The sequence below is a fragment of the Somniosus microcephalus genome, chromosome 24 (genome assembly GCF_052327205.1).
Source record: "Somniosus microcephalus isolate GS21.2 chromosome 24, FLI_Smic_1.0, whole genome shotgun sequence".
Taxonomy (NCBI): Eukaryota; Metazoa; Chordata; class Chondrichthyes; order Squaliformes; family Somniosidae; genus Somniosus; species Somniosus microcephalus.
In genome coordinates this window covers 39,587,533-39,611,440 of record NC_141010.1, presented here as the reverse complement: position 1 = coordinate 39,611,440, position 23,908 = coordinate 39,587,533, and the positions used below count along the sequence as shown (strand labels likewise).

The window sequence follows — 23,908 nt, the reverse complement described above, 5'->3', positions numbered from 1 at the left end:
CAAGCATAACCCCCCTGCTCTTGTATTCTATCCCTCGGCTAATAAAGGCAATAATGTTGGGTGGGCACTGGATTTGTTTGGGTTGCAACCACCATCAAATAGTTTGGTGGCATTTCATTTCTGGGTTCACACATGAAGAATGGCCCCTCTCCAGATTCAGGTACTGGAGAGATGCCAGTACATTTTGGATCAAGTCCCTGGCACGAGTTAGCATCGTCAGGGCAGAAGGTGGAAAATTGGTGGGGCGGGGGGAAGAGAAGGAAGAAACTACAGTAGCGATCATGTTATTCAGGTCATCCAACCTCAACACTTATCCCTTTACACCTGTATTTACACACAACGCTCTTCAAAACTGCAGTTATCGGCAAAGTTACCACATCAGAGAATGTTCTCAATGCAGATAAGAGACTAATCAACAATCTGTATATTCTGCAAAAATAAATTAAAAAACGGAAGGGTTACAAAGCATTAATTCATCTTGCAAAGGTTTTCATAATTCATGCACTAGGCTGAGTTAGCATGTTGATACCAATAGGCTATAGGAAAAACTTCACTTAAACTATTACTGTCTAACAGTGCGCCTGTACACTTGTTAATTCACTGTGTCTGGTTAACGTCATTGTTAAAATAGCAGATAAAGGAATGTCACACAAATGGTCAGATGCTAATATCACAAACAGTAATTTCTGTAACACAAATTTCTCTCTCCAGACACAACTAACAAAATCTTTGGGTTCTGACGAAAGGTCAGCGACCTGAAACGTTAACACTATGTTTTCTTAAAATTCTCATCCTTGTTTTCAAATTCCTCCATGGCCTCGCCCTTCTCTAGCCCTGTAACCTCCTCCAGCCCTACAACCCTCCGAGAACTCAGCGTTCCTCCAATTCTGGCCTTTTGCGCATCCCCGATTTTCATCGTTCGTGCTTTCAGCTGCCTAGGCCCTAAGCTCTGGAATTTCCTCCCTAAACCTCTCCCCTGCGCTACCTCTCTCTTCTTCTTTAAGATGCTCCTTAAAACATACCCCTTTGACCAAGCTTTTGGCCACCTGCCCTGATATCTCCTTATCTGGCTCGGTGTCAAATTTTTGTGTTATAACACTCCGGTGAAGCACCTTGGGACGTTTTACTACATTAAAAGTGCTATATAAATACAAGTTGCTGTTCCTTCTCCACAGATGCTGCCTGACCAGCTGATTGTTGAACAAGAATTTCATCCACGCTATTACAATTTACAGGCATTCCCGTAACAACCTTGTAATCCCAATAAACCTGAGTGCCACTCTTGTAGTAATAGAATCCGTGCCAATGAATCCATCCCCTCATCAATGCGACGTTACTTTCAGATTTACTTTATATGCAAAGCGAATACAAGGAGATGGTTCAGATTCTGATTTGGTACTGGAATAGTTGACCAGTTGTATTATGGTTAATAGCTGACGTTTCTGTGGTGGGGTGGTGTGGGGGGGCGGTTCCACAAGAACGTATGTTTTGGGATTTTGCTTAAAATCTTCATAAATGATCTGGAGCTAAAAGTCACAAGCATAAGGGCTAGATTTGCAGATGAAACAAATCTAATAAAGGTGGTAGACTCAAAATTGAACTGCGTGCAGTTTTGGTTTCCATATTTAAGAAAAGATATACTTGCTCTCGAGGCGGTTCAGAGAAGGTTCACTCGGTTGATTCCAGAGATGAGGGGGTTGACGTATGAGGAAAGGTTGAGTAGGTTGGGACTCTACTCATTGGAGTTCAGAAGAATGAGAGGCGATCTTATCGAAACATATAAGATTGTGAGGGGGCTTGATCGGGTGGATGCGGGGAGGATGTTTCCACTGATGGGTGAGACTAGAACTAGGGGGCATAATCTTAGAATAAGGGGCTGCCCTTTCAAAACTGAGATGAGGAGAAACTTCTTCACTGTGGAATTTGCTACCCCAGAGAGCTGCGGAAGCTGCAACATTAAATAAATTTAAAATGGAGATAGACATTTTCCTAGCAGATAAGGGAATTAGGGGTTACGAGGAGAAGGCAGGGAAGTGGACGTGAGTCTAGATTCAGATCAGCCATGATCCTATTGAATGGCGGAGCAGGCCCGAGGGGCCGTATGGCCTACTCCTGCTCCTATTTCTTATGTTCTTATAAGCGGCAGGAGGATTTGAATATACTTGAGCGTTGTGCAGACGGGTGGCAGATGAAATTCAGTGTAGAGAAATGCAAAGTGCTTCACACGGGGACAACAAAAATCCAGGAAGGGACTATTAATTAAATGGAAAGAAAATAATGTGCATGGAAAGTGAAAGAGATCTGGGGGTCCTGATTGACAATAAATTGAAGTTATCGCAATAGCGCTCGGTGGCAGTGAGTAAAGCAAATCAGATGTTGGGATAGAGTCATAGAGTTATACAGCACAGAAAGAGGCCCTTCGGCCCATCGCGTCCGTGCCGGACATCAAGCCCTGTCTAATCTAATCCCATTTTCCAGCATTTGGTCCGTAGCCTTGTATGCTATGGCATTTCAAGTGCTCATCCAAATGCTTCTTGAATGTTGTGAGGGTTCCTGCCTCTACCACCCTTTCAGGCAGTGAATTCCAGATTCCAACCACCCTCTGGGTGAAAAAGTTTTTCCTCAAATCCCCTCTAAACCTCCTGCCCCTTACTTTGAATCTATGCCACCTTGTTATTGACCCATCTACTAAGGGGAAAAGTTCCTTTCTATCTACCCTATCTATGCCCCTCATAATTTTGTACACCTCAATCAGGTCCCCCCTCAGCCTTCTCTGCTCCAAGGAAAACAACCCCAGCCTGTCCAGTCTTTCTTCATAGCTGAAGCGCTCCAGCCCAGGTAACATCCTGGTAAATCTCCTCTGCACCCTCTCCAAAGCAATCACATCCTTCCTATAGTGTGGCGACCAGAACTGCACACAGTACTCCAGCTGTGGCCTTACCAGCGTTTTGTACAGCTCCATCATAATCCCTGCTCTTATATTCTATGCCTCGGCTAATGAAGGCAAGTATCCCATATGCCTTTTTAACCACCTTATCCACCTGTTCTGCTGCCTTCAGGGATCTATGTACATGCACACCAAGGTCCCTCTGATCCTCTGTCTTCCCTAGGGTCTTACCATTCATTGTGTATTCCCTTGCCTTGTTAGCCCGTCCAAAATGCATCACCTCACACTTTTCAGGGTTAAATTCCATTTGCCACTGTTCCGCCCATCTGACCAACCCATCTATATCGTCCTGTAGCCTGAGGCTTCCCTCCTCGCTATTTACCACCCCACCAATTTTCGTGTCATCTGCGAACTTACTGATCATACCTTTTACATTCACATCCAAATCATTCGTGTAGACCACAAATAGCAAGGGACCCAGCACCGATCCCTGCGGTACCCCACTGGACACAGGCTTCCAGTCACAAAAACAACCTTCCACCATCACCCTCTGCCTTCTGCCCCTAAGCCAGTTTTGGATCCAATGTGCCAAGGCACCCTGGATCCCATGGGCTCTTACCTTCCTGACCAGTCTCCTATGCGGGACTTTATCAAAAGCCTTACTGAAATCCATGTAAACCACATCCACTGCACTACCCTCATCCACACACCTAGTCACCCCCTCAAAAAATTCAATCAAATTGGTCAGACATGATCTTCCCTTGACAAAGCCATGCTGGCTATCCCTAATTAATCCTTGCCTCTCCAAGTGGAGACTAATTCTGTCCCTCAGAATTTTTTCCAATAATTTCCCTACCACTGATGTTAGGCTCACTGGCCTGTAATTCCCTGGTTTATCCCTACTACCCTTCTTGGATCTTTCAATAGGTCAACATTGAGCCAAAGTAGTGCGGTAATCCTGACACATTATAAATCATTGGTACGACTGCACTTTGGTATGACTTTAGACCTACTGAGGATTTCCTTGCCTCATATTTGGGTCTGTTGTAGCCTAATTGATAGAGATTGATTGCTATGATTAGCCAAGAACTCCATTATCGTCATATCATGTGGCTACCAGGGTGGTAGAAGATAAACTAGATGGGTTGTGATCTTTTTTCATCTAGCAATTCCTATGTTCCTAACTGGAGTTACTTATAGGAGATTTCACTGCACAGTGAAGATTGACCCAGAAAAAAGTCTCTTAAAAGAATCATGAATCATTTAGAAAAAATAGTTGCAAGGAAACCAAATATAGAACATCAATCTGGAATCCAAAATCAAATCAACCTGGAAAGGTTTTCTGTTTCATTGCAGATCTGTCTTGAAATCCGAGAGTTGAAACTTTTTAAACGATGCTGGATTTTTAATTAGTTGAAGTTACAAAAATTTAATTTGGGAAGTAAAATATGTACGGCAGGTGCTAGGCTTGTGGGTCTGTGTGTAACCTGCGGCCTTATCAAGCCCGAGTACAGCTCCATGGGTTCCAGCTTCCCTTGAATACATCATCAAATGGCCATTCGTCATATTTAAACCGAGACTGAGTGTTAGCAGGTTATTGAAGTGTAATCCTTAACACTTCTTTGGCCAAGCTTTCATTCACATCTCCTAATATTTCCTTCTTTGATTGTGGGTTCAAGTCCCACTCCAGAGAGTTGAACACAAAAATCTAGGCTGACACTCCAGTGCAGTACAGAGTGAGAGCTACACTGCCGGAGGTGTCATTTTTTGGAAGAGATGTTAAACCGAGGCCCCGTCTGCTCTCTCAGGTGGATGTAAAAGATCCCATGGCATTATTTTGAAAAACAGGGGAGTTATCCCCAGTGTCCCGGCCAATATTTATTCCTCAATCAACATCACTAAAAAAAAACATTATCTGGTCATTATCACATTGCTGTTTGTGGGAGCTTGCTGTGTGCAAATTGGCTGCTGCGTTTCCTACATTACAGCAATGACTACACTCCAAAAAGTACTTCATTGGCTGTAAAGCGCTTTGAGACATCCTGAGGTCGTGAAAGTCGCTTTAGAAATGTGAATCTCTTTCTTTTCTTTGCCTCTGTGTCAATTTTTGCCTGGTTATGGTTTTGTGAAGCACCTTGGGCCGTTTCTGACATTCTGATATAGGCGCTATATAAATGCATGTTGTTCTTGTAATCCTGACATCCACATACACACACACACACACACACACACTGCTCTGTAGAAGTCTAGTTAGATTGTGATCAGGAGCAGGAATCATAGCAGATTTTTCTCCTCCCGCGGCAGTGAAGCTAAATGCAGCACTGCCACGGCTGAGATCAGATACCTCAGCACTTCCTGGTCTATGTGCCTCCATTACTCGCTAGGAAGTAAATTTACCAGAAGAACTAAATGTTTTGGATTGTAGAGTCTTTGATACTTAGATTCACAGAGCTGCACATAATCATTGAGCTTGCTTTCTCTGGTTCCTATGTTTTAATCAGCAATTAGCAGCAAACCGAGTTTAACTCACTGACATTAGTTTCAGGGAGTCTGTTATTAAATATAGAATTTACACGTTCAGCAGTTTCATGGTCCATGTGTACATTACAAAGGTTAAGCAACCTGCGACCTGGACAATGCAGAGACTCCTAACATTTAACTTTCGCAGTCTGATTTCCATTTAAATATATGCAAACTCCCCTCCCCCATGTGGCCCCCCATGTCAGTTAGTACATACGTGTATGGTAAAATTCTCATCCTTGTGTTTAAATCCCTCCATGGCCATGCCCCTCCCTATCTCTGTAACCTCCACCAGCCCGACAACCCTCCGAGAACACTGCGTTCCTCCAATTCTGCCCCCTTGTACATCTCCCCTTCCTTCACTCCACCATTGGCGGCTGCGCCTTCAGCTGGCTAGGCTCGGAATTCCCTCTCTAAACCTCCGCCTCCCTCTCCTTCTTTAAGACTCTCATTAAAACCTACATCTTTGAACAAGTGTTTGGCCAGCCCTCCTAACGTTGCCCTCTTTGGCTTGGCGTAATTAATTGTCTGATAACACTCCTGTGACGCACCTTGGGAATGTTTTACTACATTAAAGGCGTTATGTTGTTGTTGTATTGTTGCTGTCATAGTGAATGGTGAAGCAGGCTTCATGTCAAGGAGATGCAGAGCTGAGTTCTTTTAGTTGGTACAATATGCCTTGTTTCAGCGTATAACCTGTATGACCATCCGTTGTAGACATTAGTAGATGGCTCAGAATGAACAGTTTTAAATATTGTCTGCCAGGGAAGAAATGTTCACAGAAAGAGAAGAGAGATGTTCCCAACACAGATTTAGTGCAATAATATTGACTGAGTTCAAAATATACATCCGATATTTTATTTAGATGTGTTGTAGTAATGGAATCCTTCTTTTGTATGTATTTTCTTCTTTTTAAATTGCAACTGTTGTTCAGGAACAAAATATAGTCAGGCATAAGTTCGCACACTTGTTAAAGAAAGAACTTGCATTTCTATAGCGCCTTTCACGAGCTCAGGACAACACAAAGCACTTTACAGCCAATGAAGTGCTTTCTGAAGCGTGGTCACTGTTGTAATGTAGGGAAACGTGGCAGGTGATTTGTGCACAGCAAGGTCCCAAACACAGCAGTGAGATAATGACTAGATAATCTGTTTTTCTGATGTTGGTTGAGGGACAAATATAGGGCTGGACATCAGGGAGAACTCCCCTGCTCTTCTTCCAAATAGTGCCATGGGGATCTTTTATGTCCACCTGAGAGAGCAGATGGGGCCTCGGTTTAACATCTCATCTGAAAGATGCACCTCCAACAGTGCAGCACTCCCTCAGTACATAGCATTAAGTGTACATAATACAGGAAGTACATAGTACAGACTGGTAGATGTAAGCATGGACTACCCAGGGCCTAGTTCGGGTGATATTTGGATGGCCTGTTGCAACAATGGCGATGGCCACTGATCTTTTTCTTTGATTGTGTTGCTATAATTTCATGAGCTGCTGCGGCTGGGTGGATTGGCGTCTGTCTTTCTTGCATGGTACCTGGGAATATTGTTAAATGTGCTATTTTTGATATGAATCACTGCTCTCAGATAGGGATGGTATAATTGGGGGATGGAATGAGGGGTGTAGAGTCATTGCATATTATGGAATGTAAGATGTACGGAAACCAGTGCGAGATTGGGTGTGAGCTGGATAGTGAGAGATGCCTGGGATAGAATGAACACTAGCATTTTTCTTTTGCCTGTCGTGTTAAGCATTTAGTTTTTACTCCAACTTACACTGACTGTTTAAATATTTAGATGGAATTAATGACTGCTGGTTAGTCAACCCTATCCCAACATCTGAATTATCTACCCATCATTAAATTGCCATTTAATCTATTCAGAACTGCAGTGGTTTTTCAACACCACAAGATGAAAAACAGCTAAAATCAGATGTTCCAGCAGCCACTATAATATACAATAGAAACAAACGATCCTAGTAGCAGTTAACCAGTAATTCTACAACATATACAGCAAAGGACGTAAGGTGTTTTGACTTTTCTGTATTTCAAATCTGAAAATCGTGCAGTCTTTTTCCAGTGAACTTCTTTTTTGTAATGCTTCCGTGTGCTTGTGCATAGAGACGTCATATTGCATGCCTGAAGAGAATAATGAATGTTTTTTCTCTAATTTTCACTATCCTTCTGCATCATTGTGGTCTGATGTGCAAAATGTTGACTTAGAAGTGTAGACAATTCTTAAGCTAAAACAAATTCAGTCTGCGAACTGTGTTTTCCAACTGCTGTGTTGTTTTATAAGCAGTGAGTGACACATTGGGGCTTAATTTCCTCAGATAGTACATTGCCTAATACATGTGTTTGAAACTCTGTGCAATGCTCCCCCACAAATTACTTCAAAACTAAAAGCTGACAGGACCCAGCAAAGTGGAAATGCCTCACTGTTGACAAAGCCTGGATGTAAAAATGTCTTTATCCCCGTGTTCGCTAGCCAACATATTCAACTCTAGGATTTTTCTTTATCGTGGATAAAGGGGAAAAGGACCTTCCAATGTGAGATACCAGTAGCAGGGTAAAGCTTCCATTTACTCCAGCTGCCAGCCATGTGGCCAAAGAAAGAAAGACTTGCATTTATATAGCACCTTTCACAACCTCAGGATATCCTACAATGCTTTACAGCCAATTAAATACTTTTGAAGTGTAGTCACTGTTTTAATGTAGGAAATGTGGTGGCCAATTTGCTCACAGCAAGCTGCCACAACAATGTGATAATGACCAGATCATCTGTTTTTTAAACGATGTTAGTTGAGGGATAATTATTGACCAGGACACTGGGAGAACTCCCCTGTTCTTCTTCCAATAGTGCCAAGGGATCTTTTACATCCACCAAAGAGAGCAGACAGTGCCTCGATTTAACATCTCATCTGAAAGACGGCACCACTGACAGTGCAGCGCTCCCTCAGCACTGCACTGGGAGTGTCAGCTAGATTTTGTGCTCAAGTCTCTGGAGTGGGACTTGAACCCACGACCTTCTGATTCAGAGGTGAGAGTGCTACCCACTGAGCCACAGGAATCACTCAGCATTAACAATTTAACGCTGAATTCTGGGCGGTTTTGTGTGTAGGGACCCAAGCCTAGTGGGCTGGTGCTGTCTCAAAACTTCAGTTAGCATCCTTGTGAGGAAGAGGAAACTGTTTTGCTGAATCATTTTGGAATCCATTTTAGCTCAGGTCCCCTAGGTAAATGCTACCCAACTATGACATGAGGCTCATAGCCCTTCCCCCTACTCACAGCAGAACTTGTTTTATTTTGAATCAACACTTTAGTTGGAAACCAATAATGGAACTCGGCTGTTGTGTTTTCTTTCTCCGCTCGAGTGGTTTTTACTGAGAACCTTTCGCCCATGTGATCCACTCCCCTTTCCTGCACTCACCAGAGTGAGCAAGTCAAAAAAATCATTTGTAACTAATGAACCTTAGTCTGTTCCCTCACCCTATTATTCCGGTTACAAACTCTTGATTTTATTTGTTTTTAACTCATTTTAAATAGTTTGGTTCATACTTAAGTATCTAATATAATCCTAAAAATAAATCCAACACATGTCGCTTGTTCCAAGGAGAATCCGGATCTAAGCAGAAGGTTCTAATTCATCAATATCGCTGAATTCAGGCACAGCACAGACACGTGATACGCCCCCCAGTTATCCTTTGCTGGTCACTGGACAAAATGTCAATTTTCATCCAAAGACAGCTGTCCATTTTCCTGGTGGCTTTTGTGTAAATTATGGTTTCTTATGTGCTTTATTTTTATTTAAATTCCACGACTGAATAAACAATTGGCTGTGGTGTAGAAACAAACCTTTGACATTCTTTCCAATTTGATGCCTTTTTGGTTCTTCATCGTTCCCCTCTTGAAAGAAATGACTTGCCTTTATGACCTCAGGACATCCCAAAGCGCTTTACATAAAAAAATAAAAGTGGTGTCACTCTTGTTCTGTTGGAAACGCGGCAGCCAATTTGCGCACAGCAAGGTCGTACAAACAGCAATGAGATAACAGACCAGGTAATTTTAGCGATATTGGCTGAGGGATATATATTAGCCAGGACACCAGGCTACTGGGTTTCTGATTAACCATTGTGTCCGTCTCTGGAAATGACAATCACCATGAAAGTCAAAAGCTGACAATTAGAGACTATTCCCTCAACAACGTGAATGTAGGCTGGGTGGCAGAAAGTCCATTATATTGTCGACCAGTTTTTTTTCTATTCCAAACATGCAAAGTATTGACCTTTTTCTCCCCCTCTTTTTCCAGGCGGATGTTTCCTTTCCTGAGTTTTAACATCACGGGGCTGGATCCTTCTGCTCATTATAATATTTATGTGGATGTTGTCCTGGCAGATCAGCATCACTGGAGGTACCAGGGAGGAAAGTGGGTACAGTGTGGCAAAGCAGAAGGCAATATGCAAGGTCAGTGTGCCAGAGGCCCTAGAGTGTACACCCATGGGTAGTGTTCCAGATTGTTCTGCGTTGTGCTTTAAATCTTTCCACAAGGAAAGAGAGATGCACACTTGGGGCCTGAAATGTGCCGCCCACCTGCTGCCTAGGTACGCGTGTAGACTTTATACAAGACAGCAGATGTAAGGCTTTGTGCATAGACCCAGATACATATATAATTCTTCAGTCATAACTCTACAGGGCGCAAATAGCTTTGTCGCAATGTTTTCACTCAGTATATTTTAATGTAGTGGTGTTGATACACTGTAGGAAAAATCAAACTTACGCCATAACACTTAATGTTATGTTAATGGATAATGGTGAAAACTCAATGTTAGCGCATGATGGGGCACTTGATATTGCAACACTGCATTCGTGAGCACTGGCCAATTTATTCTAAAAGCATACTTGTTCCAAATAGAGCTACAAAATACCAAACTATTTCCCATTCATTATAGTCTGTAACTGAAGGCCCAAAACTTCTCAGGCGCATGGGAACACCACCACCTCCAAGTTCCCCTCCAAGTCACACACCATCCTGATGTGAAAGTATATCGCCGATCCTTCATCATCGCTGGGTCAAAATCCTGGAACTCGCTACCTAACAGCACTGTGGGAGTACCTTCACCACACGGACTGCAGTGGTTCAAGAAGGCGGCTCACCACCACCTTCTCAAGGGCAATTAGGGATGGGCAATAAATGCTGGCCTTTCCAGCAACGCCCACATCCCATGAACAAATAATTTTTTAAAAATTGGTCCCATCAGAGCAGAGTTTTTTTCAGCCTTAAAGCAAAATCGGAATGCTTTGAGTTGTTCTGTGGAGATGAAAGCTGCAACATAATTAGGGTGACCATACATCCCCGTTTTCCGGGGACGGTCCCCGGGTGAGGTACTGTGTCCCCAGGCAAACAATGTCCCCGGAAGAGACCCCGGTTCACGAAACTCATCCCCGACTAGACTAGAGCCATAGTCATTGGAATTTATGCATTTCATACCGTTGGACAGAATCACAGTTTCAGGTCGATGGACTGAACAGTGTTATATATTATTTATAAACAGTGTCTGAATGCGCTTCAATAGTGTGACGTCACATCTGCGGTAATTATATGTACATTTGTTTTGCATTTGTAGTGTATCTGTGCAACTGTTAAAATACAGGCGGCTAAAAAATTGCTGTGCTTCCACTCTGTGTGTCCCCGGATTCGATTTAGAAAATATGGTCACCCTAACATAATTCTTTATTTACATTCACCAGCCCATTGTGGAGCCACAATAATACTTCCCCCAAGGACTGAACACTATAATGTTAGGAAAGATATTTTAGAAATCCAGGTAATATTTCAGGACAGCAACTCACTTTTATATGGGGGGTAATTTTCAACGGAGGATAAATGGATTTCAAGAGGGATTAGAAGAGTTAGGAGACAACAGTCCGGAGAGATCAGCACCGAAGGCATGGTTAAAATGATGGGGTTTTAGAGCCCTTAAAAGCTGGGAGAGAAGAAGAGAGTTGGAGGAGATAAAGGAAAGAGCTCCACGGATTACATACAGTACGGCACTCCCTCAGTACTGCACTGGAGTGTCAGCCTAGATTTATGTGCTTAAGTCTCTGGAGTGGAACATGAACCCACAACCTTCTGACTCCGAGGTGAGAGTGCTACCCACTGAGCCATGGCTGACACACACCTCGCTGAGTGTACATACATACACCAGAGAGAACAGAAGGTTTGCAGATTAACTGAATGAGGGGATCTCTCAGACTTCCTCGGGCCTGCTCCGCTTTTCAGTTAGAGCATGGCTGATCTGTATCTTAACTCTATGTACCCACATTGGTTCCGTAAACTTTAATACCCATACCTAACAAAAATCTATCAGTCTCAGTTTTGACATTTTCAATTGACCCCCAGCCTCAACAGCTTTTTGGGGGAGAGAGTTCCAGATTTCCACTACCCTTTGTGTGAAGAAGTGCTTCCTGACATCACCCCTGAACGGCCTGGCTCTCATTTTAATTTTAACATTCGCTAGCAGTTTCCCTCTCCACTACTTTAGCCTGTTTATTTTAAATGGTGTAACACCTCCATTAAAGTAGCAGAGAGTGGGGAATTTGAACGCTACTTTTTGTTCCTTGTAATTTTCCTCTTTATTTCTGCAGTGTATTTGAGATATTACGAACCGTGGTTAAAGCTCAAGGACTGTTTGCATTACACAGTCTTCTGTATTTTACAACCTCTGAATGCAGCAGATTATTGCAGTTATACTGCCATTTCTGTATCCATGCAAAGCAATTCTGGGATGGGAACTGGCTTAAAGTGGCAGTGTAACTCTGAAGTTACCTTTAGAGCTGTTGATACTCGTTTGGTGGTCGTTTCCACCCTTCGAACACAGCAGTGTGACATCATTTGCACTACCGTTGCCAACAGTTTGTCAATGTAAACAGGGGGGGGATAACAGAATCCAATCTTGGTTCATCCTTTCAGTCCAGCATCAATTAACAGTGGATTGTATGCTGGCGGAGATAACTGTCGGCATAGCAATGACCTTCAGAGGGCTTTTGGTCTGTGCGCCTGACCTCTGGCCGCCATTGGTGCCTGATTTAAATTAGCGGTAGCTATGCAGGCTAGTAATGCAATCACTAGACTGTGCAGAACCTACTCCCAGCGTCAGGGAATGTGTCAGGTTGGCTGGCAAAGTTACAGACGTGAGCAGAGAAACATAATTTTACAGCACGGAAGGAGGCCATTCAGCCCATCATGCCGGTTCTCTGGAAGAGTTTTCCATTTAATCTCATATTCCCCCCCTGCCCTTACCCCATTCTCTTTTTGTTAAAAACATTTATTTTTCAAATATTGGACCACTTCGCTATTAAAATAGTATGGATTGTGCTTCCACCCCTGTTTCTGGTCTGAACAACTCGCTGCATAAAAAGATTCTCCTGACCACTCCCTTTGGTGATCATATTAAATTCGTACCCAGTGGAAATAGTTTTTCCCGTTTTACTTTTATCAAAGCACATCATCATTTTGAACAGCTATCAGATCCCCTCTGGTGAAAACAGCACCAGTTTTTCTAGACTTTCCTCATAATTAAAGCCTCCCATCACTGGTATCATCTTTGTGAATTTCTTCTGTACTTCTCCATAATGTTGGCAAGGTTCCTAAAGTAGGGTACCCGAAAGGAAATTAGGATAAACACTTGAATGTGAAACTTTGCAGGACTACGGGGAAAGGTCAGGGGAGCGGGACTAATTGGATAGTTCTGTCAAAGAGCCAGCACAGGCCCGATGGGCCAATTGGCAGCCTTCTGTGCTGTATCATTCTATGATTCTATGAAAACTGGATTCAAACAATGATTTGTATATGTTTCGCATCACCTCTGATTTTGTCCTCTGCACCCCTTGTTTGTAAAACCTTGGCTCTCATGGTGTTTTTAAAATAGTTTTTGTCCTCCTATTTTTAAAGAAGGAAATTCACTTGCACAGTTCTGCTGTTGCTGAATCCACCCTGCAGTATACATGGGCCGCCTCATTCACCTTACGGTTCTGGCATCGAAGTTGGCTGCTGGCAGCAGTAGGGTCATAAAATGCAGCTTAAGATCACATTCCCTCATCTTAATGACTTGTTAATAGCTACATTAACAGCCAATCTTGAAGGCACCCATTCATCTGAACATTGAGTAGAACATTTTGGCTATTGTTTAAATGAGTAGATATGTCATGGCTTGATTTCCAGCTATTAAGGTCCCACAGTGACTGAGAACTTTGTACATACCTGTATCAAATCCAGCGCACATTGCAAATCTGTGGCACCTGTTACAACAGTGTGGAGAATTGACAGAACTTGTTACAATACTGAACTGCTTTTAAGATATGCTGGGGCTGCCGGCACTGTGGAATCATACTGGTTAACAAAGGGCGAATGCTGCAGCAACAGTGAAATGGTGGAATGCAAGTACTATTCCAAACTCCCAAGCCCAGAAAATTGAAAGATAAACAAACCAGCAAGTGAGCAATACAAGTAGGACTTATGTTGCCAGGGCTTGTGGGGCTGCATATTGCCCTACGGCTGGTAGAGTTCCTGTCCTGACACATACAAACCTGTTATTCTGTCTTAATGCTGTTCCTTATCCAGGGCAGAATGGCCCAGTCTGTTGAAAAGTAAATAAATGGATCACCCCAACCTATTGTGCTGCAACTGGGGTTCAGACATTTAGACAGGCAGTTTCTATGACTCACGAATTTTCCGACAATGATCAGCGGTCCCAGCAGCCATTGCACTGTAACATTTTCCAGCCAATTCTTTATTTTATAACAATCTAGTATTACAGCAGCTGTTTCCCTACACATCATCCTAAGCGCCTTCGCCAGCTGACATTCCTGTGAGTTAACCCCCTCAGCATTCAGACTGGCCTAGGATGTGGTCTCCAGAAAGAGCAGCTCAGGAAATTTTGTAATGGTTAATATTGGAGAAATGCACCAAAACATTTTCTCTCCCCTTTTTCCAATCAGAAATGAGGTGCCCCCTGGCTGGTTTTCCCCAGGGGTGCTGGGGGTTGGTTGTGACATCCCGATTGCTGACCCAACACAGACTGAGGAAACTTAATCTGGCAGTCTTCCTGTCTGTATGGCTCAGATCCATATTGGCCCATGGATTTACCAGTTAAACCACTGGGGTCTATTTCCCAAATTAGAAAAGATCAGAATATTAATTGGACTAATAAATTTCAAAAGTTGGAACATACTGAGCATGCTCACCTCATCCCTCCTCCCACGGCTGAGACCATTACAGACATGCAGCTGAGGGTGGGAGGCCAACCTGTGCCTTGGCCTCTGAGGTGGCCACTAGGAGGCACTAGAGCGGCCCTTGGAAGACCTCCCCCCCGCCCCCAACCCCCGCTTGGTGCTTTCACATCAACAACCCTGGAATGAGGTTTCTGCTGGACCCAGTGCTGGTTCTCCCAGTGCTCTGCATTTAGTTATCTTCTGGCCTAGTGAGTCTTTTACTAAAAAAAAATGGAGCTTCTTTCTTGGTCTACAAACCCAGAAGAAAGTAGAAGTCAAGCTGTCAGCCATGGCTCAGTGGTAGCACTCCTGCCTCTGCGTCAGAAGATTGTGAGCTCAAGCCCCAGTCCAGAGTGCATACAATCCGGGCTGACACTTCAGTGCTGTCACTGAGGGAGTGCTGCACTTTCAGAGGTGCCGTCGTTCAGATGAGACGTTAAACCTCTGCCCTCTCGGGTGAACGTAGAAGACCCCATGGCTCTTTGAAGAAGGGTGCGGGAGTTTGCCCGGGGTCCTGGCCAATATTTATCCCTCAACCAACATCACTTATAAAGATAAGATTATCTGGTCATTATCACATTGCTGTTTGTGGGAGCTTGCTGTGTGTAAATTGGCTGCCGTGTTTCCTACATTACAACAGTGGCCACACTTAAATGGTATTTAATTGTCCGTGTCTTGCTGAAGTTGCCGAGTAGTTTTTGACAGCCTGGAAGCCACCGTGCTACCTCCTGATGCTCGGGTCTTCATCTGTCAGCTGTGATCCAAAAGTAAACTTGCCGGGCCTTTCTAAGGCCGGAGAGCAGGAAGACCCTTTTTTTTAAACTTTTGGATAGCAGCCAACTGCATGAGACCCAGGCAGTGGGAGCCAGCGCTGGTCTTAGCACGGTGTAGAGTGACTCTGCCTAAAGGTCAGTGGGCCACTTTTATAGCCGTTTCTCTAGGAAACCATATTCGGCTTCGCGTTAATCAGCGGCACATTTCCACGTGGAAATATTTCTACAGTCGCTGGACGGTGACAACGGGAAAACAGCCAACAACTAAAAATTGTAGTAACGCACTATAAAATTGATCACCAGTTGCAATAGCCTGGAAGCGGCTGCTTGTTAACTCTGTAACTGGCTAATCCCTTTCTTGGAAGCACGTGTGAGTCATTTAAAATTCTGTTGAGTGCATCGTTCAGTACCGATTGTTGTGAGTCATTAGTTCCTCGCGAAGTCAGGTTACAAATGCACTAAATCTGCCTGAAGATTGACTTTGTGATTCGAACACAATCATCCCATTGCAGGTAACCGGATGTACATGCACCCAGACTCACCAAACACAGGGGCGCACTGGATGCGCCAGGAAATCTCCTTCGGTAAACTCAAGCTAACCAACAACAAAGGAGCATCTAACAACGTCACTCAGGTAAGCCGACCCCTTCCATTTCACCGAAGAAAATTCAGTCCTACAAGTACATTTTATTTAACAAGGGGCTGATTTCCCTCCATGATGCGATCGCCACTGCCCCAGCGTGGACGGCGCAATGACCGGCACCCACTTGTATTTCTGGATTCAGGTCCATTAGAATGGCCTCAACAGCTCGTGGAACAGGCCCAACCCTCTGGCAGGGGCCTTGTTTCTTGTCTGCGCCCAGAATTGGGGATGGACATTCAGCCACTGCCGGAGGACTGAGAGGGTCATTGACAGGCACAAAGGAGGGGAAGGAATATCTCCTGAGAGGTTTGAGTAAAGGGTTTTATTTAATAGAGAAGCTTAGCTAATGCATCAGAGCTCATGGTATAAGACACTTATCGGGGGAGAAATTTTGCATTGTATCACCTGATTTTTGGGTGTGCAATGAGGGTTGGGGAGACCAATATTGTGACATGAGCTCCCGTGCCTACAGGAGTCTGCAGAAGTGCGCTGGCTGCCATACTGGAAGCAGGGGTCTGTTGGGTGTGCAGGGCGCCTGCTGAAACGTGCCTTGCATATGAAAAGTGGGGTCCTAATACCAGTTGTAGGAACCCGGTTGAAATTGGTTTAAAAATGGGCAGTGTTTGCGTCGCACATGCTCCACCCAGTTGTACCGTGCTGTGAGCGACCATTCCAGTGGTCCTTAAAGAGGCCAGAAAACCTATTAACGATTAACTTTCCCTGGAGCCGGGAGGATCAGGATACTGACAGCTGCTGACAGTCTGGGCTAGTCCCGCTCTGCTTCTCCTTCACCGCGCCCCCCACCCCCAACCTCTTCTCCCGGGACCTGACCTACCTGTGGGCTGGGTCGGCCAAAATTTACCAGCCCTACCACTGAACTGCCTGATTGGCATCCACAGCTTGCCTGATGAGGCCCGAGGCCAAATTTTGGAAGGATCTCAGGCGGTCGGAGACTTGCTGTGCTTTCTGAGTCATGGTTCCACTGTTGCTGGGCGCTGTCTGGTATCTCGCCAACATGACCATTCTTTGCGCGTGAGCACAGTGAGAATCAACAAGTGTTCACCTTATCCGGGCATTTGAGTCTTGCCAGGAGCATGCTACGGTCACATTTCATTTAACTAGGTGGCATTGCACTGTGAGGGGCTTCCTCCAATCTCACTGACGTGTGCCGATTCTATTGCAGATGATTGTTTTGCAGTCTCTACACAAGTACCAGCCGCGGCTCCACATTGTACAAGTAAAGGAGGACGGCACCGAAGACCCATACCTCACGTCAAAAATGCAAGCGTTCACCTTCCCCGAAACACAATTCATCGCAGTTACTGCCTACCAGAACGCAGACGTGAGTTGGCATCCGTAAACGTTTCAGCTGATGATACATTTCTGTCAGTCAGGGTTATTGAGGGGGATATGAGAGAGAGTGGAATCTAGTGCATGTTCCTAATGACAATTGGGATATATTAGTGGGCGGGTTAATTAAGCATGTTTAGCAATAGTTCGTGGTCTCCTGGAGAGTAATTTGCTGAGATTGACCGTAATTGTTTAATCTCCTAGGAATTAGCATTGCTAGTGGCTGGGGAGGTCGGTGCATGAGGTTGTACCATCTAATGGCGAGGGTGAGCATGGGCGGGTCGCATGGTGTTTTCTCGCTCTTCTTTTCATCCGTTTGTATCTCTTGTAAGTCCTAACACAAACCGTGGAGTGGACACCTACTCATTGCGCCTTCTCCCAGCATAAGTCTTAAGTATTAGCAATCTTTCCCTGGGATGTAAAATGCCAACTGGCACCTTCAGCATTGAATGTGAAGAGGTCCCAAAGGCATATGGAATGTGGTTTTAAAAGCTGAGGACATTAAAGGGTTCTTTCCCCTCCCAAAGGCAGTGACTTGTGTTGAGGAATGGTCCCACTGCTGCTGGGCGCCCTATAGTATCTCGCCAACTTCACCATTCTTCACATGTAAGCCTAAACAGTGAGAATCAGCAGGTTGTGCAACTGGGGGGATGGCTCTATTATAGCCGAGTCAAACCCTGCTCTCACCTGATAGCCACTCACAGCTACTATTCAGTAAGGGTCACTGGAAAGCAATTGGGAGCAGAAAGCCTGGTGGATTCCCCTGCTCCCAAACAGGCCAATTGTGGCACTCTGACTGCTACTCCAGCTGAGATCAACCAACTCAGGACAACCATGGATTGAACTTGGTGACTTCTTTTCTAACGCACATTAGAGCAAGCTATTGGGAAGAGAGGAGTAAGAGAGCTTATAGTTGCAGCATGCATCACTTCACAGAAATCACAGAAACCCCACAGTGCAGATAGAGGCCATTTCGGCCCATCGAGCCTGCACCGACACATATCCCACCCGATCCCCGTGACCCCATCACCAACACATATCCCACCCGATCCCCGTAACCCCACGTATTTAATCCCCCTAACACTAAGGGTCAATTTATCATAGCCAATCAACCTAACCCGCACATCTTTGGACTGTGGGAGGAAACCGGAGCACCCGGAGAAAACCCACGCAAACACGGGGAGAATGTGCAAACTCCAAACAGACAGTCACCCGAGGCCGGATTCGAACCCGGGTCCCTGGCGCTGTGAGGCAACAGTGCTAACCACTATGCCACCGTGCTGTGTTGTTGTGTCCGAATATATCAGTGATACAAGTATCAGAGTGATGTTCAAAATCGAGGCTTTTTACTGTTGAATTCGTAACATGTGCATCCACAGGAAATCGTGATGGATTAATGTATTTTACGAAAGCTGGTTTACAGATCGCTCTTGCAACCCTGTAGGAAAGAAAGACTTGCATTTATATATCGCCTTTCATAACCTCAGGACATCCCACCCAAAGTGCTTTACAGCCAATGAAGTACTTTTTGAAGTGTAGTCACTGTTGTAATGTAGGAAATGTGGCAGCCAATTTGCGCACAGCAAGCTCCCACAACCAGCAATGTGATAATGACCAGATAATTTGTTTTTAGTGATCTTGATTGAGGGATAAATATAGGCCAAGACACCAGGGATAACTGCTGTTCTTCTTCGAAATAGTGCCATGGGATCTTTTATGTCCATCTGAGAGAGCAGACGGGGCCTTGGTTTAACGTCTCATCCGAAAGACAGCACCTCTGACAATACAGCACTCCCTCAGCACTGGTCTGGAGATATGAGACTAGAAATGACCACTGGCGATGCCCTTATTACGCTTGTACGACACACTTTGATTTTACCAGAGGCGTTGACTCACTGAGCATTTGTTTTTGATCATTAACTCCAGTGAGAATAAGGCCAAATTGGGTCTGTAGTACTGAATGGGTTAAACAGATTCTAAATATATTTAACCCTAGGAGAGGAACTTCAAGGAACAAGAGAATCATTTAAAAAAATATTTTCCACTAAATAGAAAAGACTGACCTGACTTATTCAGCAAGACATTCAACAAATAAATCTGCTGTTGGCAGACAATGCTTGGCTATGTAAAGGGGAATGTAACAGTGCTTAACTGTTTTGGAATGTTTCCTTTCCAGATCACACAACTTAAAATAGACCACAACCCTTTTGCAAAAGGCTTCCGAGACAATTTTGATTCGTAAGTATATTTATCACGTAGTATCTACACAAGCTGCAAATTACCTCAATTATTCTTAAACGTTATACTGTACAGAATCTTCTTAAACCCCTCTCCCGTCTTCTCCACCCTTAGCTCCGACAACAAATGTGAGGAGCTCATGGACTTCTTTATCTCTAAGATTGAGACCATCCATTCAGCTGCCTCTGCCACTTCCCTTCCTTCCCCTAGCCCACTAGGCCAAACTTCCTCTAAGGTTCTCCCTGCCCTAGCCCTGAACTCGCATCTTTCTCCAGTTTCTCTCCGATCTCCCCTCATGACCTCTCTGCGCTCATCTTGTCCATGAGACCCACTTCTTGCTCCCTCGACCCTATTCCCACTAAACTGCTGACCACCCAATCAGCCCTGTGCTCACTGACCTACATTGGCTCCCGGTTAAGCAACGCCTTGATTTCAAAATTCTCATCCTTGTTTTCAAATCCCTCCATTGGCCTCGCCCCTCCCTATCTGTGTAATCTGCTTCAGCCCCACAACCCCCCGAGATATCTGCGCTCCTTTAATTCTGCCCTTTTGAGCATCCCTGATTATAATCGCTCAACCATTGGTGGCCGTGCCTTCTGTTGCCTCGGCCCTAGCTCTGAAATTCCCTGCCTAAACCTCTCCGCCTCTCTACCCCCCTTTCCTCCTTTAAGATGCTCCTTAAAACCTTCCTCTTTGACCAAGCTTTTGGTCACCCACCCTAATTTCTCCTTATGTGGCTCGGTGTCAAATTTTTTTGTCTTATAATACTCCTGTGAAGTGCCTTGGGATGTAGTCTCAGGATAAGGGGTCAGCCATTTAGGACTGAGATGAGGAGAAATTTCTTCACTCAGAGGGTTGTGGAGTTTTGGAATTCTCTACCCCAGAGGCTCAGTCGTTGAAACTCAAGCCATAGATTGATAGATTTTTTGGACACTAAGGGAATCAAGGGATGTGGAGATGGGCGAGAAGGTGGAGATGAGGTTGAAGAACAGCCACGACCTTATTGAATGGCGGAGCAGACTCAAAGTCTGAATGGCCTACTCCTACTTCTAGTTCTTATTCTTATTAAGTGTGTGTAGAGTTACTGCAGGAAGTCAATGGCTAAAACCACACAACTTATCAGTGCAGAGCTTTCCGCTGCTTGTACAGCAAGGACCAGACTACCCACCGGGGCATCATCTTGCTGGGTTACCTGGAGCCACGTGGGAAGCATTCTAGCCTGCCCTTCTGGGTACCTACAATAAGTGAAACTGGTTGGGCCGTGGTAGGTATTGGCATATCGAGCCTGACATTCAGATCAACTCGATTCCAATTTCTCATCATTGAGTGTGCCATCTTGTAGCCATGTCCATTACAATGAGACCTGTTAACTCCTCCCCCCCAAAGGAGGATAGTCCAGAATTGTTCTAGGAAAATCCTACTCATACCTGAGAATTTACTATAGTTCTGTAATCACTTCTCTGGGTATGATCTACCAATTCATTTTCAGTATGTAATATCTAACCATCTAGTTATCTAATCATCCATTTAGTGGACAGAGTGTGTACATTTATGTCTCAAAACATTTTGATTCCCCCTCTAATTGTTTCTTTCAGAATGTACAGCAATTCCGAAGGAGACCGACTAACTCCCTCGCCACCGGACCAGCAAAACTGCCAGCAGTTGGTTCCAGGGGCACGGTACCAGCCTTTCCTGCACGATCAGTACATGAATGCCCTGCCACAGGGCAGGTACTACAATGGAGATCGGACTGTGTCCCACACGTCCAAACACAGGGAAGACATTACAAACCCTCACCGATGGTTCATGTCGCCAGTGCAACAGACCAGCACCAACCGGCTGGATTTCAGTTCGTACGATCCCGACTACACAGGGAATGCATTTATGACTTACAGCATGAAAGGTTTTCCTCTTCAAGCGACCCCCCATGCTCTTGGCTACTACCAGGAGCATCCGTTCAGTTCAGGGAATGCATGGGGTACCCGGGGAACTTCTCAGTATCACCACAGCAAGCCTGGCTCCGCACTGACCTGGTACAGACCAGTCACTGATACCAGGCCAACGCTGGCCAGCATAGAGGACAAAAGCAAGGAAACAGAGGACTCTTCCTGGCTCGAGCCTCATTCCGTAAAGTCAGCGGACTCTTCGGATTCAGGATTGTACGAGGTTGAATGTAAACGGAGGAAAGTGTCTCCTTATACCTCAAGCACCGAGAACTCTCCCCCCAATCAGAACGGTGAGAAGTACGAGAAGGAAAACGGAAGTGATACTGGGTACTACAGCTTTTACACCAACTGAATCGCTCCTGTGTTGGACAAGCCCAGGTTTCACAACATGCCATACGATACGTCATCTGTGCTGCAAACCAACTCTGTATCGAGTCCTGAGACTGATCGCCACCTCACAGAGGGGAGGGGAAAAAATCCCTTTCCAGATCTAGAAAGTTATATTAACAAAATTGTCCTTGAGAGAGATAAAGAAAGCTTTATAGCCCTAAGGGGGTATTTTCTTTGTAAAATTGTCCTCTGCTACAGAGGGAGCTAGCTGCAATATTTTGAGGTCATGGTGTAGGACGTGTTTATATTGAGGGGCTAGTCTGTTAAAAAGTTAATTTTGTGATATAAATGGGTGGTGGAGGGAAATAAAAACATTTCATTCAAGCACAATTTTATCAATTGCTGGTGGGTTTTCCTGTCCCAATGTGTCTTGCACTGTTATGTAGGCTGCAGGATCCCATCCAGGTCTCTTAGCATTGCAATATATAGAAGGAAAATGATCTTTTTAACTGGTGATAATTGTCGACCATTTGAACCATTTAATGGCTGCCAAGAGGTGGAGCCCAAATCTGTTGTTTTTTTACTGTGTTTCCAGACGTATTGTTTCACTTTAAGAATGTGCTTTTTTAAATAAAATTAAAATTATTTTACATTGCCTTGCTAGTAAAAATGGCAGCACAAAAGTCAACAAAGAGTATTGAAGAAAACGGATCCCTCCCCTATTAGAGGAACGCACAGTATTGGGGTTGTGATGTTGTTGTAAGTGGGCCAGGACCATTAAATTAAAAGGCCTTTTAAATATTTTTTTTAATTGTCTTATTTCTAATGAACAAATTAAATGTTCAGAAAAAAATAGCTGTGTTGAAGATATTCTGCAATATTGGGGTTTTCAACTACCTTAAAATTAATCTGGTAACACTCATCTTTTACTTTGTCTATCTCATTCCCCTTTATCCTTTTCGTTTCTTTCTCTTGATCTCTCACTCCCTTAACCCACCCCCACCCCCATTTTCTCCCTTCCTCTCCTGAAGGCACTGACTCTTGCTGGGGTATGATTCCATGGCTTCAGTCTCTCGCCCAAGTGTCCATTCTCCAGGAGTAAGTTTGGGTGTAAGAGTGGCAAGCTGGTTATTTACAAGTGGGGTGGGCGTCGCTGCCAATCTCAGTCTTATCTTCACCCAATGCCCATACTTATGTCCATTACGGCGGAGCACTCTAGGTAGCAATCAGGAGCTGTAAAGACGACTGATATTTTTCCCTCCCTACTTAGAGCTGCTGAAGCCAACTCGATAGCCCTCGCCATCACCCCCAGCTGAGAATAGCTAACTCGGATTGGACTAGGAGTCAAACCTAGGTTACTCCACACCGCGCCAGACAGTGCAATTAGCAACTGAGCCATGGGGAAGGGAACAGCTACTCTGTACTTGCGCAAAAACCACATGAATACCACATGTATATTATGTAATTATTTTGGGACCAATTGTAAATGGTTTCATTTATATAGACCTGGGGGTGGGGGGGGGGATAAAAATGTAAAGGGTTTGAGAGATCGACCGACATGACTTAAAAAAATCACAATGCACAATAAATAACTTGTATATTTAAAAAAATTCTCATCCTGTGTCAGTGTTAAGTGTGGAACCTCTCTTGAGCATGGAGTTTTATTCCTGACTATTTAATTTATTCAAAAACCCTTAGTGTACATTACTGGTTTTGTACAGGTTAATGTAGTATATGTTGAATAAATGTACAAGAAATGCACAATGACTGTAGCTATTTCATTTTGTAATAAAAAAAATCAAGTCCAACTTCCTATTGTTGAAATTGCTTTTTTAATGAAGCTGCTACCAGGATTTCCTGTGACACCTGGAGGGCACGGCTTTTAATAAGGACCGGAGACGTATACCATCTAACACAATGTGTGGTTCTGCTGTTAAGATGGTTCTGTATGCA

At 44.3% G+C, this 23,908-nt stretch overlaps 1 protein-coding gene across 1 annotated transcript in view; it reads left to right on the top strand.

Moving 5' to 3' along the window:
* tbx21 (T-box transcription factor 21) overlaps nt 1-22,963 on the top strand; it is a 35,155-nt gene extending 12,192 nt beyond the window's left edge. Inside the window, exons 2-6 of the mRNA XM_085966548.1 lie at nt 9,715-9,869; nt 15,961-16,082; nt 17,275-17,433; nt 19,618-19,679; nt 21,275-22,963. Of these exons, the coding sequence (XP_085822674.1) occupies nt 9,715-9,869; nt 15,961-16,082; nt 17,275-17,433; nt 19,618-19,679; nt 21,275-21,977 (1,201 nt within the window). The 3' untranslated portion in view covers nt 21,978-22,963. The remainder of the gene's footprint in view (nt 1-9,714; nt 9,870-15,960; nt 16,083-17,274; nt 17,434-19,617; nt 19,680-21,274) is intronic.
* Nucleotides 22,964-23,908: the final 945 nt, after the last annotated feature.